Raw genomic sequence first — 18,399 nt, 5'->3', positions numbered from 1 at the left:
AATATTTCAAAGGCTCATTTTTGTTATTGTTATTGTTGTTATTTTAAGTTGTAAAATATTTGTTTAATCAGTTGTAAAGACAATGAGATAAACTATGAAAGTTTCTTTTAACAGGAGACATTTCTGACAAAGCCTTAAAAATTATCCTTATATATTCTACCACTTACTTGAGCTTCCATCTCATCTGATTTGCCTTTGTCCTCTCAATTTCCCTTCACTCATGAGTAGAAAAATACACTGAATAAACATAATGAACAAAGGAATGCAAAAGGCATAACCTAGAAAAAACTGATTTGGGATGCCATATAACTTTTCCTTAAGTCTCATCTTAGTAGGAGGTAGCAGAGCATTCTGCTCACTGTGATTGATACTAGTTAGTGTCATTCATTTACCTCCAAAAGCTTTCTGAAGAGCAGCAAAAGTGGTGAAGAAAAATGAGAGTAACAAATGTGTCTGTCATCATGGATCTCACTTAAAATAGAGCATACAATTTCAGATAAAGTCCACCAAAAATTCATCCAGATTGATTATGTCTTCATGTTGGAACACAGAAGGATGTACAGAGCCCGATATTCAGCTCCCAGTTTTTCAACAAGTATTAGTCTATTGGTTACTTGACTGGCTCTTCATCAAGCACAGTTTGGCTGAATCCACTCTGCTGAGCTCTAGTAGGTGCAGGTCTAAGAGGGGTAGCCATTCAAGTCTCAGGCTGCCTGAGACCTGGTTTAGACCTAACGTAGGTCCAGCTTCAAATGGTCCCAACATAACAATAGCAACAGAAAAAACATGAGTCAGCATAAGTGAAAGACTATTTAAAACAAAAATTAATTAATGACGAGTTTGCTCTGGAGCCACCCTCTTGGAGCTACCCTCTTCCACAATCTTTTCAGATGTTTTATTTCTTTACAAAGAAGAAACAAAACCTCTTTCTCTTTCCTACCCTGGAGAGATATTTTTAGGGAAAACCAAAAGCAATGCTGTCTTCTTCTTGCTCAAAGTTTTGTAGAAAGTTTATCCCCAAAATGAAGCTTATGAAACTAGAAATGCTCCAAGTGAATTACAGTTTTTGAAAAACATGAAAGAACCAGATCCAATGCTACAAAGTTCCATCTCCAATTCAGCCTATTGAAATGACTAACACAATAGGAAAAAGCTGCAGGTGATAGTGAACATAACTAGAAAATAGGTAAGGCTTTGACTTCCACTCATGGGAATCTTATTGACAGTTTAGTAATATTTACCTTTCTCTGCCCTTTAAAGAGCATTAGTTGTGAGCCGGGTGCTAATGACATATTGTTCAACAGAGGCCACTCCTAAGTATCTGCACTTTCTGCTTCAATAAAAAGAATTCAATTTGAAAGCAAAAAGGTCGTTGGAAAATACAACTGTTCACCTGTCAATAAACTTCAGATGAAAGAACATCAGAGATACAATAAAAGGCACATAGTTATTGAAAGACAAACACACTCAAGTCACATCATAAAGGCCAATAATTCTCTGGGTTTTCCAAGGAAACAAAACTGCTGAATATTAGAATGTGGCTCTGGTAGACAGAGTGTATGTCAGACCATGTTATCTTTATTCATCACCAACATTTCCTTGTGCACTGTTACTCAGGTCCATCCTCTAAGTCATAGCTTTCCAAAGAGATTTATTAGGGTAAGTTTCTGGTCTCTCCTTGCTCAAGGGGTTAGACAGCCATAGCATCCTTACAAAGGTGGTCTGATGTAATGCGCTTGCATAGACCTAAAATAGGTAGAATGATTCAGGGAGTACTGAGGGAATGGATTGTACCAAATAGCATTGCTTAGCCCAGGATTTTTTTTTCTTGACATAAAGTATCATGCACATTCTCCTCAGAGATCATATGTTAATATGTGGCAATTATTTGGTGTCCTGCCAATGCAACTGGCCACATCCCAGGAGGGTGAGTCTCTATGCAGCATTCCAGCCTGTTATGTGATTTATTGCTCAGGTTTGTGTACTGCCTGGATTCTCCAGGTGAAGGAAAAGACCTACTAAACCAGGGGACTGGGGCGCTTACTTGGTATAGCTAGGGCTCTGCATGGCCCTGCACTTGCAAGCACTGTCCCACCCCCACACTCCCAGTGCCTGGGAATCCCAGCCAATGGGAGCAGTGGGGGAAAAGGCTACAACCCCTGTACTAGCTTCCCTACACAGCCATTCCCCCAGCTTGGGAGGAGAGGGAACAGCAATACACTTCCTTCTTGCTGACAGCCAGAACCAAGCATACAGAAGCTTTAATACTGACTCCCTGCTGATTCCCCCTGCAGTGGGGCAGTGGAGACCGAAGCCTCAAGGGTCAGACTAAGATAAACAGGGGGATGTATCTCGCCCATGGGCTGTAGGTCCCCCATCCTTGTTCTAAATGCTCAGCCTACTCCTAGCATACTATACAGACAGAATTTTGCCCTTAATCTGCATGTAGAGTACCTAAGGAAGCATGTCCAGAGCAGTGATCACAACAACAGAACAACATTTGCATCAGCTAAATCACATAGTTGGCAGAGAGTTATTGTTCGATTAAACAATCCAGCTGTAACATTCAGTATCGTCCTGGTATGAGAGAGTTAATCTCAAATTGTATCCTGCTCTCCATCCATTCCTACAATCACCACTGATGTGGCTGTGTAGTAGGAAAAAAGAAAATATAGTATCAGAGTTAATCTAACACAAGAGAAAAGAGGCTACTTGGTTGCAAGCTAGACTTTGGCCTTAGCTCTTTTGTATAAAGAATGGTGGCTTCTGTCCGAACTATCATAATAATACATCAGAAGTTGTAAGAAATCTTTTTCAATGTGTGAGAATTTAGAAATGTATTCAGATTACGTGGAATCTGTTCAATGATGGATGTATTTAGAATCTCTAGCAACATAGCAAATATTTTCAAAATAACTCTTATTTTAGCAAAACTGGGCTAACAAGAAGGCTTTATGATTTTATTTGGATTAGCCTCAGGCTCAGATTTGAGGATGAGGTTGAAGGTCAAATCAGAGTGCAGGTCTGGTTTGCATTTGTAAGCATGGAAGTCGTGTAAAGGAGGTTTTGTCCCCAAATGGAAGACATTGAAGTAAATCAGCTGATAGCATGTAATTTCTATTCTCTTGAGTCAAGCTAGTGCTGAAAAATACAGAGCCCTGGGTCAACACTGAAAATGATGAACATCTGATGTTCTTGATCCAAGTTTCAATGGAGGAGAGTTCACGCTCCCTATTGGGCACCAATAGCTGATTTTCTTGTCAGACTCATAAGAGGGACCATGGACTGAATAGCTCTCTCACACTTAGTGATGTCCTTTCAGATCAGGGTTGAGGCACACTGATATACACTGCTGAGAAGTCTTCACTACAGTTGCTCAGATTACATTTGTTGATAAACAGAGCAGTCCAGTCTCCAGGGCAGGCAATTCTGTGCCACTCACAAGCATGAAAGGCAAAACTGGGTGTCTAAAGACCAGTGCCTCAATCTATAATTTACATCCTAAAATCAGTCCATTTCTTTAGAGTCCTAAGTAGGAATTTTGCTGTGTAACTTTACGCATCCAATTTAGATTATTTTAGCCAAAATATTCTAACAAGTTTTTTTTCTGGATCTGAAGGTCTTATTATATAGTACTGTTTTCTGCAGTCTAATTAAAATGCAGACTATCCTAATTCCTGAGAGCGTCTCCTGTCAAATTGGATATTTATGACTGACACTTTCTTTTTATGGAGATTGGATTACACCAGATAAAAGTCCCTACCAATATGGAAGACTGAAGCAAGTGCCTTCTGTAAATTGTTCTTGGTCTTCATTGTATTGGAAAACTTCAGTTTGGTTGACAGCCCTATTTTATTTAGCAAACAAAAGAATCAAGGATGTATAGATCATTTTGAAAGAATCATTTGTCTTTTTTATAACAACTCTTTTTTTTCTGGTTTTGCATGACATCAGGTATTAAGAATGGACAAGAGTGCCTTTAAGGTCATTGAACCTGCCTGTTTTAATGTGAACACCCTAAATCCCAGAACTCATGTCTGGAAGAAAAATATAGGGCCAAAGCGCAAACTCAAAGAGAACCCCTGAGGAACGTGTAGTTACTGGCCCCAGCACTGAAGGGGCACACTGTCCTTTATGAGGTAAGTTGAGCCACCTTGAAATTACTTCCAAGTGGAAAGTCATTGACAGAAAAAAAAACAACTTTAAGCTTTTGCTGAGTTTTTCATATCTCTTTTCATATACAGGCTTCTGTTTCCTCCCTCATGCTTTGGTATTAGTGCACATTAGAATTTTAGGTCAAACGCCCTCAGTAATAACTGTGCTGTATAATCTTTTCGATTTTCATCTCTTTTGCCCAGTTTTCTTCTCTGGTACTGCAAACATCAATAGCAAAGGAAAGTGATTCTCCTAGATTCTTATATTTTTATCACACCGGAATTTACTATGCACAATATGTTGAACGCAAGGATCTTATGCAAGGATTATGAATCTGGAGTGCATGTTCACACATGCCAAGAAGAGGGGAGACATACTCCACACCAAATAACTTGTATAATCAATTTGATCTACTTATTCCAAACTATAGGCAATGTACATTGGTTACATTGTCCTTGTTTATTAGGATAACCACATGTAATGAGTTAACTCAGTAGAAAACATACTAATGTGATTGTTTTGCTGTGGATTAGAATTGCATAGATGTATTATCTACCGTAAATAGTCATGTTTTCAATACTTGTGGTAGGAGCAGATAGTGAGTATGTGCTGTTTGCTGTGGAAACCACTTGAAATACTATCTACCAGCTAATCTAATTATAGTCCAAATGATAATCAGACAAGATGACAGGACTATTGGCTGACACTCTTTCACAAATTTAAACTTGCACACACAAACCTTACATTGTCTAATTTTAGCTTGCACTTTGCCCTTATCTCTGTAACTTCATTTTACCAGGCAGATATTCAATAACAGGAAACTATGTATTATACTTCTGAAACCACGCGAATCCCCCAAAGCATACATCTCAGTATTGCTCTGCAAAATCTCTATGAAAGGAGAAGCTCATTTTAAAAACAAATAATTATTTCAATGTAAATGGAAACTTCTAAACTTCTAGACTTTTAAATATAGTTGTAGTGGCTCCTGATTTGTCATAATCTGCAATATTCCTGCAGAATGGGTTGGTAAAGGCTGAAGAAACTAGTGGAGATTCCTAATTCAGTCCATTGTCTTAATTCCCATTAAAAGCTCTGATCTCCACTGATTTCAGTGCTATGGATACAGGATCCATCCTAAATGCCACAGAACGATTGCCAGGTTTTAGCTAACCTGACTCTACAGGATACAGAGCAGGAATTAATTAAAAAAAATAATGCATAAATGACAGTAAAGCATCAAATGCATTCCTTTTCTAAAATGCATGTCAATGATAAAAATTACTTAATGCTAGGACATTTTGTTGACTAAAATGCATGAAGAGAACTGCCATTAATACTAATGCTAATGAAAATAGTTCTTAGATTAAAATAATTTTAGTAATACAAAAATTAGATTAAAATACTATTTATTTGAAGGGTTTATTTATCTATATTGCATGCTAGAATTCAAAGAGATGGCAAATATGCAGTATCTACATTTCTTTTATAATGTTCATGAAATACAGTCAAGAAAGCCTTTATCCATGCCAGCTAAAGCAATAAATTGGTTAAATGAAGTATTTTTCCCATGCATCAAGCCAAACAATTACATCTCTCAAAGTCAAAATCTGTTAAAAGAATGATGCATTTAGACAGACTGTTAATTCACCTCAATATGCAATGTAAAATGAATACAAGAGTAGGTCTATTAAAATATCTCACAAAATCAATTTTTATCATTCTTATCATTTCTGAAATAATGCAGTTCTCTTAAATACCTTATAAAGACACAAGCAAGAAGATAGGTCCCTGATACAAAGTATAGATATCCATCTTAGAACAAAGAACATACACCATGCTTACAGGAAGCTATCATGGGAAGCAGAGACTCTGACAAGGACCTGGGGTTAACTAAATGTAAGCGCCCAGTGTGATGCTATGACCAAAAGGGCTAATGTGATTCATGACTAATAAACAATTCACAAAGGATGTTGCTAAATAGTCAAGAGTTCAGAGAAGAGCCATGAGAATGATTAAAGCAGGCACGGGTAACCTACAGCCTCCAGGCTGGATCTAGCCCGTCTTTCTTGAGTCTAGCCGGCAGCAAGTCTTTGATACTCAGCACTCCCTTCAGGGCTGGAGCACAAACTCTGGCTTCTTTTGCTTCTCAGTTGGGATCCAGGTCAGTGTGTGGTCCCTGACAGATTCTTCTGTGGGTCAGTGTCCCCTAGCCAAAAAAAGTCTCCCCAGCTCTAGATTAAAATATTCTGGAAATAAGCAATATTGTGAAAAACTCCTGTTTAGTTTTACAAAGAGAAGGTTGAGAGTATGAGGGACTAGGTATTTAAACGGAAAATAGAAAACAGATAGTAAAAGCTTCTTTAATTTACTAGAAAAAGGTAAAACAAGACCTCATGGCTGGAAACTGAAGTTAGACAACTGTAGACAAGAAATAAGGGACACATTTTTAGAAGTGAGAGTAATTTACTAATGGAACAACTTACCAAGGATTGTGATGAATCCTCCCTCGCTGGCAATTTTAAATCAAGATTGGATTTTTTTTCTCTACATTATATGTGATTGCTCAAAGTCAAATTAATTCTATGAAGTACTATGACATCTGCTATCTAGGCAATCAGACTAGATGATCACAATGGTCCATGTTGGCCTTGTAAGCTATGAATGAAAAATGACTAGGATATGATCCAAAGTTGAAGGCAATGGGAATCTTTTCTTTGACTTCAGTGTATTTTATATCAGGGCATAACTGAGTTTAAGGAAATAGCCATTTCAGAAGGTGGTTACAGTGAGGATACAAAAATATAGATCAAGTGATTCTTTTAATGTGACAATAAGTTTAAATACTGAAAACATTTACATGGATGTAATTTTCTATTTACAATATAGATTTTGTTTCCATAGTAGAGATGGGTAAAGTAACCATAAGGCAGAGTTTCAGTTCTTAATGTACCACAAGACTGGGATAACACACAGGGCAGGGAAGAGGACAGCAGCCACTGGGGTAAAAAATGGGGCCAGAGGACTGATGCCTGCAACAGGGGTCTCTTCCCTTTCCCACCCCTGAGTGACCAGCACTGGCAGGGTAAGTGGAGTAAGGCAGCCCCAGCTGCTTTGCTCTCTCGGCCGTGCTGCTCTGGAGGTGATGTGAGCAGGGCAGCGGATCTCTGCTGCCAGTGCTGGACTGCTGGTCCTGCTATCCCTCCAGGCTGCCTCAGCTGGGGAGAAAGGCAGGGCAGGGGTAGAGCAAGGGTGGGGAAGAGGCAGGGAGAGGAAGGGCAGGGCAGAGCAGAGAAGGAAGGGGTGGAGCAACGGCAGGAAGGGACAGAGCAGTGGTAGGGCCACAGGGGAATTGTTCAGGCCCTTCCCTGGACTAAGGGATATCATGGCTGAAAGCCTCCCAGTTCCCCCACATGAGTCATCTCTCTGGTTTTCAAACTTTTTAGGCTGCATACTCCTTTCAAATAATGCACTTTACTGCATATACTCATCTGAGATAGGATCACAATATACCTAAGAAAACAGAAAAAAGGAAGGTATGTAAGAAATAACATGCATTGTATGTGATTACAGAATTTTTCTCTCATACCCCTGATGAGAGTTCACATATTCTAGGGGTATACATTAATGGAACTGGAGAGGGAGTTTGTAGGAGGGAGTTCTAATATTGCCACTATGGTTTGGATGGACCACGTTGACTGTGCCAATGCTTTTCCTGTCTCCTCCACTTGCACCTGTATCCACGCTGACAACCTAACTATTGATGCTTCCACTCAGATGGTGCCATTTTGCAGAAATTGTTGCTTGCCTTTCCCACTTCCAGAAATACGTACTGGTGGGAACCATTTAATGTGGAAGGTGCCTGCTGGTGGAATGTTCTCCCCTAAAAAAGAGGAAAAACTGTGAACTCCCAAGGCTCAGAGGTTTGCATATGGTAGTAGTGGTTGGAGACCCCACCCTTCTGAGGGTGACAGAGGCATCCATTGGTCCCCTTACATGACATCCCAGGAGATATGCTGCCTGACAGAGGCCCATATCTAGAGCTACATCTAGACTGCATCCTTCTGTCGACAGAGGGGTGCAAATAAAGCACATCAAAATTGTTTACAGGATCTGTAGTTTACAGGATCTGTCGAAAAAGGGTTTATTTTCGACAGATCCACATCTAGACTGCCATTTTTTTCGAAAAAGCTCCGTTTAAAAAAAAAAAGCGGTGGCCATGTTTATGTTAATGAAGTGCAGAATATTTAAATCCCTGCTTCATTAGCAATTTCTATGTGCCTAATCTACATCTCTCTGCCGTCAGAGAGGTGTAGTCTAGACACAGTTAGGATTTCATGGAGAGATTTTCAAGAATCATCCAGCCCTCTGACTACTACCCCATTCTGCTTATCTATATGGGCATTAATGATACTATGAGGTATAATGCTGAGACAATAAAAAGGGATACAGGAGTTGAGAGTTCAGGTGAAGGAGTTTGGAGCAGAGATGGTATTCTCTTCCATCCTTACAATCAAAAGTAGTGGCCCAGGCAGAGAGAGATGCATCCTTGAGGTAAATGTCTGGCTACAAAGATGGAGTCACCTATAGGGCTTTGCTTTCCTTGACCATGGGATGCTGTTCCAAGAACAGCAGAGGTGGGGTCCATCTATCAAGGCAGTGGAGACAGTATTTGGATAAAGACTAGCTAACCTAGTGAGGAGGGCTTTAAACTAGGTTTGATGGGGGTAGGTGACCAAAACCCAAAGGTAAATAAAAAACATGGAGGCCTGAGGGATGGGTGAGAAATTAGTGAGGTTAGCATGGACTGTAATAGCAGGAATAAAGCAGAGACAAGACAGAACTGGGGGATGGGATGCAAAATTAAATCAGTATCTTAGTCATCTGTGTACTAATGCAAGAAGTAGGGGAATTTGAAATGCTAGTAAATAAACAGGGCTATGACATATTTGGCATCACAGAGAAATGGTGGGATAACATGCATGGAGAAAACTACCATGGGGTGGAGGTGAGAAAGGCTATTATAGATTTAATTTTAATAAATGGGGGGATCTGGCTGAAAAACTGAAAGTGAATGGCAGCTTGAGTGAATGTGATTGTGATAGAGTTCATGATTCTAAGAAATGGTAGGAGGAAGAACAGCAAATAAAGACAAGGGACTTCAAGATGACAGATTTTAGCAAACTCATGAAGATGGTAGGTAAGATCCTAGGTATAGAGATTCTACCACCTATTTAAATATCCCCCACGGCATTTGCATTAACATGGCTGCCGCTTTTTTCCGGCTTGGGGATAAGCCGGAGAAAAGCGCCAGTCTAGACGTGATTCTCCGGAAAATAAGCCCTTTTCCGGAGGATCTCTTATTCCTACTTCGAAGTAGGAATAAGAGATCCTCCGGAAAAGGGCTTATTTTCCAGAGAATCACGTCTAGACTGGCGCTTTTCTCCGGCTTATCCCCAAGCCGGAAAAAAGCGGCAGCCATGTTAATGCAAATGCCGCGGGGGATATTTAAATCCCCCACGGATTTTGCTATTCCGATGTGTCTAATCTGCATCCCTTTTCCGGAAAAGGGGTGCGGTGTAGACACAACCACAGTGTAACAAGAAAACATTCTACGAATATATTAGAAGCAAGAGGAAGACCAAGGAGATACCTGTTACTCAGTGAAGAGGGGAAAATAATAACACAAAATGTGGAAATATCAGAGTTGTGTAATTACTTTTTTGTTTTGTTGTTAACCAATAAGGTTAATAGCTATTGTATCTCTAACAGAGTGAATGCCATTGAAAAAGAGGCAGGATCAAAGACTGAACTAAGGAAAGAACAAGTTAAAAATTACTTAGACAAGTTAGAGGTCTTCAAGTCCCCAGAGTCCAATAAAATGCATCCTAGAATACTCAAGGAGCTGATAGAGGAGGTATCTGTGCCTTTATCTATCATCTTTGAAAAATCATGGAAGACAACAAAGACTGAAGAAGACTGGAAAAGGGCAAACATAGTGCCCATCTATAAAAAGGTAAATGGGGACAACACAGGAATTACAGCTCAATCAGTTTAACTTTTGTGCAAGGAGGGTTAATGGAGCAAATAATTAAAGGATCCATTTGCAAACATTTAGAAGATAATGTGATAAGTAATAGTCAGCATGGATTTGTCACAAACAAATCATGTCAAACCAACTTGATAGTTTCCCTTGATAAGTTAATAAGCCTTCTAGATAAGGGGAAAATGGTAGATGTAGTATATCTAAACATTTGAAACAGCTTCACCTGACCTTCTTATCAATAAACTAATGAAATACAATGTAGATGGGACTACTATGAGGTGGGTGCACAACTGGTTGGAAAACAGTTCCCAGGGAGTAATCATCAATTGTTCACATCATGCTGGAAGGGCATGACGAGTGGGGTTGTACCCCTGATAAGTCTGGGGATCAGTTCTGTTCGATATTTGTATCAATGATTTAGATAATGGTATAGAGAATACTCTGATAATGTTTGCGGATAATACCAAGCTGAGAGGGGTTTCAAGTGCTTTAGAGTGTTTTATTATAATTATAATTCAAAATGATCTGGACAAACTGGAGAAATGGTCTGAAGTAAATAGGATGAAATACCATAAGCACAAATGCAAAGTACTCTACCTAGGAATGAACAACCAGTTTCACACTTACTAAATGGAAAATCTCTGTTTGCGAAAGAATACTACATAAAGGGATCTAGGGACAATAGTGGAAGACAAGCTAAATATGGATCTAAATGTAACACTGTGTTTAAAAAAGTAAAATTAATTCTGGAAAGTATTAACAGAAGAGTTGTAAGCAAGACCAAGAAGTAATTCTTCCACTCTTCTCTGTCCTGAATAGGCCTCAGCTGGAGTATTGTGTCCAAAACTGGAAAAGTTGAGGAGAAATTGGAATAGATGCAGAGAAGAACAAAAAATGATCAGAGGTCTAGAAAACACGACCTATGAAGGAAAATAGGAAGAACTGGGTCTGTTTAGTTTGGAAAAGAAAAGACTAAGAGGGGGACACGATAACAGCTTTCATGTACTTAAAAGGATGAGGGAGAAAAACTATTCATCTTAGATCCTTATGACAGGAGAAGTAGTAATGGTCTTAAATTGCAGCAAGGGATGTTTAGTATGGACATTAGGAAAAAGATTCCTAACTTTTAGGGTGGTTAAAGACTGGAATAAATTGCTTTAGGAGGTTATGGAATCTCCATCATTGGAAATTTTTAAGAGCGGATCAGACAAACACTTGTCAGGGATGGTCTAAACAGTACTTGGGTCTTGCCATGAGTGCCAGGGATTGATGACCTTTTGAGGTTCCTTCCACTTCTATGATACTATATCCCAGTTTAATAATCATTGCACTAGAGTTATAACATTAAGACTTAATCTGTATGGCTATCTTTAGTATAAATGTGTTGAAACCTAAAGGATATTTCTGCGGTGATGATACAGGTCTCACACAGATCCACTAACAGAGAAACCTGTCCCCCACCATATAGGGATAATAGGTATTATATTCATTATTCACTATTCAGTCCATATTCTGAAACATAACGGCTGTGTCTACATTGGCCCCTATATCTCCCGCGGAATTTGTATTTTCATGGCTGCCGCTTTTTCCAGCTTGTAGATAAGCCGGAGAAAAGCGCCAGTCTGGACGCGATCCTCCAGAAAATAAGCTCTTTTCCAGAGGATTTCTTATTCCTACTTGAAAAGAGCTTATTTTCCGGAGGATCGCGTCCAGACTGACGCTTTTCTCCGGCTTATCTACAAGCCGGAAAAAAGTGGCAGCCATGAAAATGTAAATGCTGCGGGGGATATTTAAATCCCCCGCGTATTTGCCTATTCCAAAGTGCTACATTAGCATCCCTATTACGGAATAGGGGCCAATGTAGACACAGCATGTGGATTGACTGGTTGAGGGTTTTGGATTCCATCCCTTAAGTCCCACTTAGTGGCTCACATAACATTTTGTTCTTTGAGTTTTGTGGTGAATTTCAACTTTAGGGTGAGCTACACTTAGGTCAACCAGAGTTTTGCCATTGATTTCAGGAGGTCAGGATTTCAAAAACAGTGTGCATGAGGTGTATAAATGAGGGTTATGTGGCTTGAAATGCTTGTCTTCATTTGCAACAGCTGAAGTCATGAAAACATACTTTGTGGTTGCATTCATAGGTGATAACTAACATCTTTGAAGTGTATACAGAATTTTCTCAAACTCATATGATATTGTCAGCTGTATTTCAACAGTTTAATATATTGATATACCATTTTTATCAATAATAAAAGAGAAGTCCTAGATGGCTGGACAATTAATCCTTCCTCAGAGTCCTCATAGGCCCAGAACACAAGCAACAGAATAATCATTTATAGTTTGAGTATGTTGACATAAAAATAAACCAGCAAATCTCAAACTTACCCAGTTTTCGCAAAAGTAGCCCAGTATCTCAAAATGGACCTACTCAAGATTTCTTCAGCTTTGGTGTAATTAACTCTTCTTTCTAGAGGTAATCCAAATACAAACTCAATCTCATAACCATGCATTACTCCCATCCATTCTGGCCAAGCAAGTTTTGAGGACCGATGTTCAAAGAAGTAGAAGAATACATTATTTCCTAGTTGAGCAAAAAATTTGGTGAATTCCACTACAGGACATATGATATTGTAATCCCCAATAACGTCATCCATCGCATCACGATAATTGTCAGGATTCTTCTCATCTTCCCAGTCTGTGTAGTGAAAAATTATTGATTCCACCCCAAGTTCATTTGCTTCTGGAAAGGACTGACTTAAACCTATTTGAAATTCTGTTTTATTGATCTGGCTTTCATTATCTTTGCTGAAACCAGGTGCACCATACACTAGAAAAGCTGACCCTTCATCTTTGTTAATTCCCGCTAAGAGCTGAGTTTGTTTAAAGAGCCCATTCTGGATCAATGTTTGTGGCATTTCAGTGAGAAAATCACCATCAACTATGGGACAGAAATACGTTTTAAGAAGAGAATTGTGTGTTAAAACAGAACCTTCATTTTCCAGGATATCCCGGGGATCCTTGTTTTGGAGACAGAGAATTATGTTTGTCTCATTGTTACCTGAACAGCTGAGTAGTTTAGCTAAAGTCAAAGTTCTCTTCCTTGCTTCTGAATGTGTTAATGTAGCCCAGGGTGCATTAGCAGCGCCACTTTGCATGATGGCTCTTGTAAAAAGAGGATGGCTCTCAGAAGAAAGAATATGGTAGCTAACAGAGGCAGATCCAGCACTCTCTCCAAATAAAGTCACACTTCTAGCATTGCCACCAAAGATAGCTATGTTCTCCTGGACCCACTGAAGTGCTAACCTTTGATCAAATAAACCTGCATTTCCTGGAGCTTCCTGATTTCCTGGTAAAGCCAAGAATCCTAGTGCCCCTGTTCTATAGTTCATTGAAACTACAATGACTCTTTCAACACGGGCCAAAAATTTGCCATCATAGACAGGTAGAGAGGATGTCCCTGATTGAAATCCACCCCCATAAATCCATACCATGACAGTTGCATTTTTGGGTTTGGGAGAAGGTACCCATATGTTGAGGTATAAGCAGTCTTCACTAAGGTTAGTGCTTGGATTCCACATCTCTGATCCAGGGAATCCAGGGAAAGTTTTATCTATATTCTGATAACAAGAGTTTGCATGTTTTGTGGCATCCCAAATTTCTGTCCATTTGTTGCGGGGTTCTGGTTTTTTGAATCGTAGTCTACCAATGGGTGGCTCTCCATAAGGAATTCCTAGGAAGGCTGTCACAGTTCCCCCAAGTACTGGCAAGTGAATCCCTTTTACTTTTCCTTTCTTAGTAGTAACTATAATGTCATCTTCAGGTTGCGCCTTCCTGACAAACATACATAGTAGAAGAAACCACATCAGAAATCTCATGTAGATGTTTATTCCATTGATCCATGTCATCATCCTGAAATAAAATAAAAATGAAGTTTTAGGAGCATGCATTTTAATATGTCAGCTCAGAAGCCAAACCTCGCTGCATGCAGAAGGAATGGGGAAAACCTCAAAGGTCACTGTTGCTATTGAAACTAGACTGGTTCTGATACACAGAGCAGCAGAGCCAGTTTTAGCTATGGCTTATCCTTGGCTACACTTGTTGCTAAATCATATTCAATATTGATCCCATCTCACTCTATTCTGACATGAGTTTCCAGTAATGGGTGCATTTTATAGTCTAGAGCAGCAGGGGCGGATAAGAGTGCCGCGGGGCCCCGGGCAGCACAATTTTGCACGGCCCTCCCCTTTGACATGGCGTATGCGCCGTGGTGCTACGGCATATGTGCAGGGCTTCTGCAAGCGAGGGGCCCGGGGCAGCCGCCCCACTCACCCTGCCCCAAATCTGCCGCTGTAGAGCAGTGTTTCTCAAAGTCGACTGTGGGCCCACTTTGTCAAAGCCACTAGCAGGCTTGCATTACATTGTTTACCTTAAGGATACATAGCCACAGAGCCTCACAGCTCCCATTGGATACGATTTGCCATTTCCAGCCAAAGGGAGCTGCTGGAAACAGCATGGCCCAGGCTGTCATTATTACACTGCTGTTAGAAGACACTAGAAGTAGGCACAAGTTGCTTTGCTAAGGAGTATCTGTTTTCTTCTCCCTCCCCTAATCACAGAACAATCACAATTTCTTCTGCTTTTGGAAAACAAAAATATCCCCTTCAGGCATTTTCATAATATTTAGTCTTGTTAATTGATGCCCTGACCATTCACTTTTGGGCGCTAATGCATGAGAGGAACATCATACAAAACAATAACACTTGAATAGAAATTATTCTCTCCATGGTTATTTTTGTAGTAATTCATACTCATATATATAAAGGCATTAGTAACAACATGCATCGTCTCAAGACCATCAAGGAAACTTCTTTTAGGGAAAAAATTGAACACATGCACCAATTTGTTCACAAACAAACACATTATTAATCCCGAAAAAGCAGCTCCTCTGGCATTTCAGTGAGACTTTACCGTATGTTTGTGGGTGTTCAGATCTCTATTTTTGTTTCAGAGATCAAATGACACTGTAGATATTGAACCATGTATTTATGACACAGAACCCAACTGGGTTGAAACACAATAGCAAAACTTCAAAATAGCTTAGCTGTAAACCCAGTACTACAGTGTACCTGGGAATTGGAGGTACTTTTCATTATTAGCCTGTGCTTTAACTGAGATTTATGTCTGTAATTCTCTATAACTTCAGTTCTTGTATGTAATTGCATACATAATTATGCTAAAATAATGAACAAATAAATCTCTTTTATAGACATCATTTGCCATAACAATTAATACTATTGTTATTGCTTGGATTCATTTTGGCAGAGATTATATTTTTTATTTATTTTTGCAGTGCTTGGTGCAGTACTTGATTGGGGCCTCTATCTGCTGATAACTCTGTGAATTTAGCCCCTGATTAGGTAAAGTTCTTAATTATGTGCTTAAGTTTATGTATGCAAGTAGTCCCAGTGATCTTATTAGTCTTTTAAAGTTGGACTTATTAACTGCTATAAAAATTCTCTTCCTCTAAAAAGCCAAATGTCCAAAAAGAAGCTCTCATTTGGACTGATCCTACAGTCTGCTTCAGTGACAATATTCAATAAATCTTTTCTTTTTTGTTCTTCACTCCCCCTCCTCCCTATGTCATACTGTTGTACAGAGGGTATTCAGCACTGCCACTTTAAATAGTTCATTCTTTGTTAATGAACAGAACTTCTCTCCTTACAAGGAGTGAGGCTAATTTCTGTAGAAAGTATAGCTGTATGTCTGATCTAAGACCATTTAATTTGCTTGCCTATTGCTGGAAAGCTGAGTGAGAATACAAAAAAAAAATAGGAAAGGTTCTGTTTAAAGTTATTTCTTAACACAAGAGAGAATCTAAGTAACTCAGAGAGAGAAATTATCACAGACAATATATCACACTTTTGTTAAAAGCATGGGCAAATACAATCTATAGGACTTAGATGATCTGCTGTGGAAAAAGATTTAAAGCAATATAACATTTTATATAAAAGCTTCTCAGTGTGATTCATAAAGATAGAGGACTAAACAGCTTTATCTAACAATGACCAAGTCTGAAGATTTACTTACCTAGAATCCTGCAAACACACCCATGCTAAACTTTACTGCTGTGAGCAGCCTCAAGTCAGTAGAATTATTCCAAGTGTTTGCAGGATCAGGGATTTAGTATACCAAGCTGCAGCCCTTAGGCAAAATGAAATTACTTCTTGTTTTGTACATCAGTTTACTCATCAATTAAAAGGATACAGTGATAGTTCCTATCTTTGTAAAGCACTTTAAAATGAAGAATGCTCCATAGGGGATAAGAATTATGCAAGAATCAAAATCCCTGGTTGTCTTACTTTTAAGTTACCTCATGAATGAAGTGAACAGGAGATGGTACTAGGCTACAGATTTAGCATCATAGAGAGTCAGCAACTATCCAATATACACTAAACTAAATAAGGAGGGAAAATTCTTAATCTAAAATGTCCCACTGAAAACAAGCATTTAATGTAGCATTTAAAATGATATCTGGAGCTGTAAAAATTGAAATAATCAATGGTAATATTATAGGCATAAGAAAAAGAAAACTGAAATAATAATAATAAACAATAAACATACAGGATGTGAACATACAGAGTAAGGGGTTCATCTTGAACCAGTAGGCCCCATGCAGTTGTTATTTAAAATAAATACCTCACATATATACTAAAAAACAAGTCAAAAGTAAAAATCCACAAATATAAAACAGATCCTGGCCTTTTCATCCACAATCCTAAAATGTTTTATCTATTAATGAAAACACTAAAGAAAGAATTAAAGTAAAAAAATCAACACTGTACACTTTATAATTAGCTCGCTAATGAAATATTGGATCATTTTAATGAGCAAATGAAATAGGTCAAACTTCAGAAAAAATACAACATTTCTACATTGCTAAATGAAAGCATAGTAGTTTCAAGTTATATTTCCTGCGAATAGTGATGAAATTACCAATTGAAAATTATACTACTGCACTTCACAGTGAAATACTACATTTTATCAGAATTTAAATGCTGCATTAAAACAAATTCAACAATATAAAACACACTGAGCTAAATAAATATGACTTGATTATAGTTAAAAGAATAAAAGAGGTCAGAAGCCTGCCAACCTTAACCAAATAGAGCTGTGTCATTTACTATATTTGCATAATTTAAAAGTTGTTTCTGTATTGTTTTTAATCCAATAAAAGTTAAACACAATATAAGTTTGTATTATTCAGTGAGAGAATGCAATTTATTTCAATGATTATTTTCTCTCCTTGCAAATCTTTACCCAACCAAGAAATCTATAGACAAGGCTATATAATGTCTATTTAAATAGAAAAGATGGTTGAATTAGTAAATGATTTATTGCTCAGTTCAATTTACTTAGTGCAGAATCCCTTGAATAATACCATGGTCTGATACACATGCCTGCTTACTTGTTCCATCAGTTCCATTTGCAGAGCAGAGTGAGTATCTCAAACAGAGCAACAAATGTCCAGAGCACATTTTAAAAGATCACAATCCAAATATAAATTGAGCTTAACTGTAACTTATATTGGCATAGAAACATATAAATAAAGAACCACTTACCTCACTTTCTATTACAAAGTTTTTAAAAGAGTCAAAATCTTTGTATACTTCAGTGAAAAGCAGCGTGCGGCTGCTACTTTAAGCCTGTAAATTGGACAGTACTGACATTATAATCAACTGTTTCTGTCACAAAGCTCGCGAGAGTTGGCAACAGCAACTTGATCTGTAGGCAGAGCCGTGCTTCAGTATCTGACATCTGTTTAAAGGATGATGATAGAGTTGTATAAATGCTTCAGAATTATACCAGTTTGAGTGAAATCAAGCATTAGATTTCATTGGAAAGGGAAAAAAATAAAATTATCCTCATTACAAAACAAAAACTTATAACAAATCAGGTTACAAAACACAATAGCAGAAGTATATATCTTGATCCTTTTTTTCATAATTATTCCAACTTGTATTTTTCTCTTTTTCAAAAGTTCAAGATTTCTACAATACTCTGGCAAAATATTTAAAATATCTTAGGCAATTCTTTCCAGAACAGGTCAATTGGCTATTTCCAATTACAAATAGCTGAATGGAGAGAAAATAAGAACATTTTATAGTAATATACTAGCAAGCTCCAACAACCAAATG

At 38.3% G+C, this 18,399-nt stretch overlaps 1 protein-coding gene across 4 annotated transcripts in view; it reads right to left on the bottom strand.

Annotated features, from left to right (window-relative positions):
• BCHE (butyrylcholinesterase) overlaps nucleotides 1–17,981 on the bottom strand; it is a 43,319-nt gene extending 25,338 nt beyond the window's left edge. For 2 of the 4 annotated variants that reach the window (XM_075937874.2, XM_006123419.5), the window contains exons 1-2: nucleotides 17,824–17,981; nucleotides 12,590–14,113 (exon numbers count right to left, since the gene is read on the bottom strand). In XM_075937874.2, coding sequence (XP_075793989.2) covers nucleotides 12,590–14,112 — 1,523 coding nt within the window. In that variant the 5' untranslated portion in view covers nucleotide 14,113; nucleotides 17,824–17,981. The other 2 variants (XM_089780779.1, XM_075937875.2) reach the window with 2 other exon arrangements.
• Between the last annotated feature and the right edge of the window lie 418 nt (nucleotides 17,982–18,399).

This window comes from Pelodiscus sinensis, chromosome 10 (assembly GCF_052426305.1).
Source record: "Pelodiscus sinensis isolate ZL-2025 chromosome 10, ASM5242630v1, whole genome shotgun sequence".
NCBI lineage: Eukaryota > Metazoa > Chordata > Testudines > Trionychidae > Pelodiscus > Pelodiscus sinensis.
This window is presented reverse-complemented; position numbering and strand designations above follow the sequence as displayed.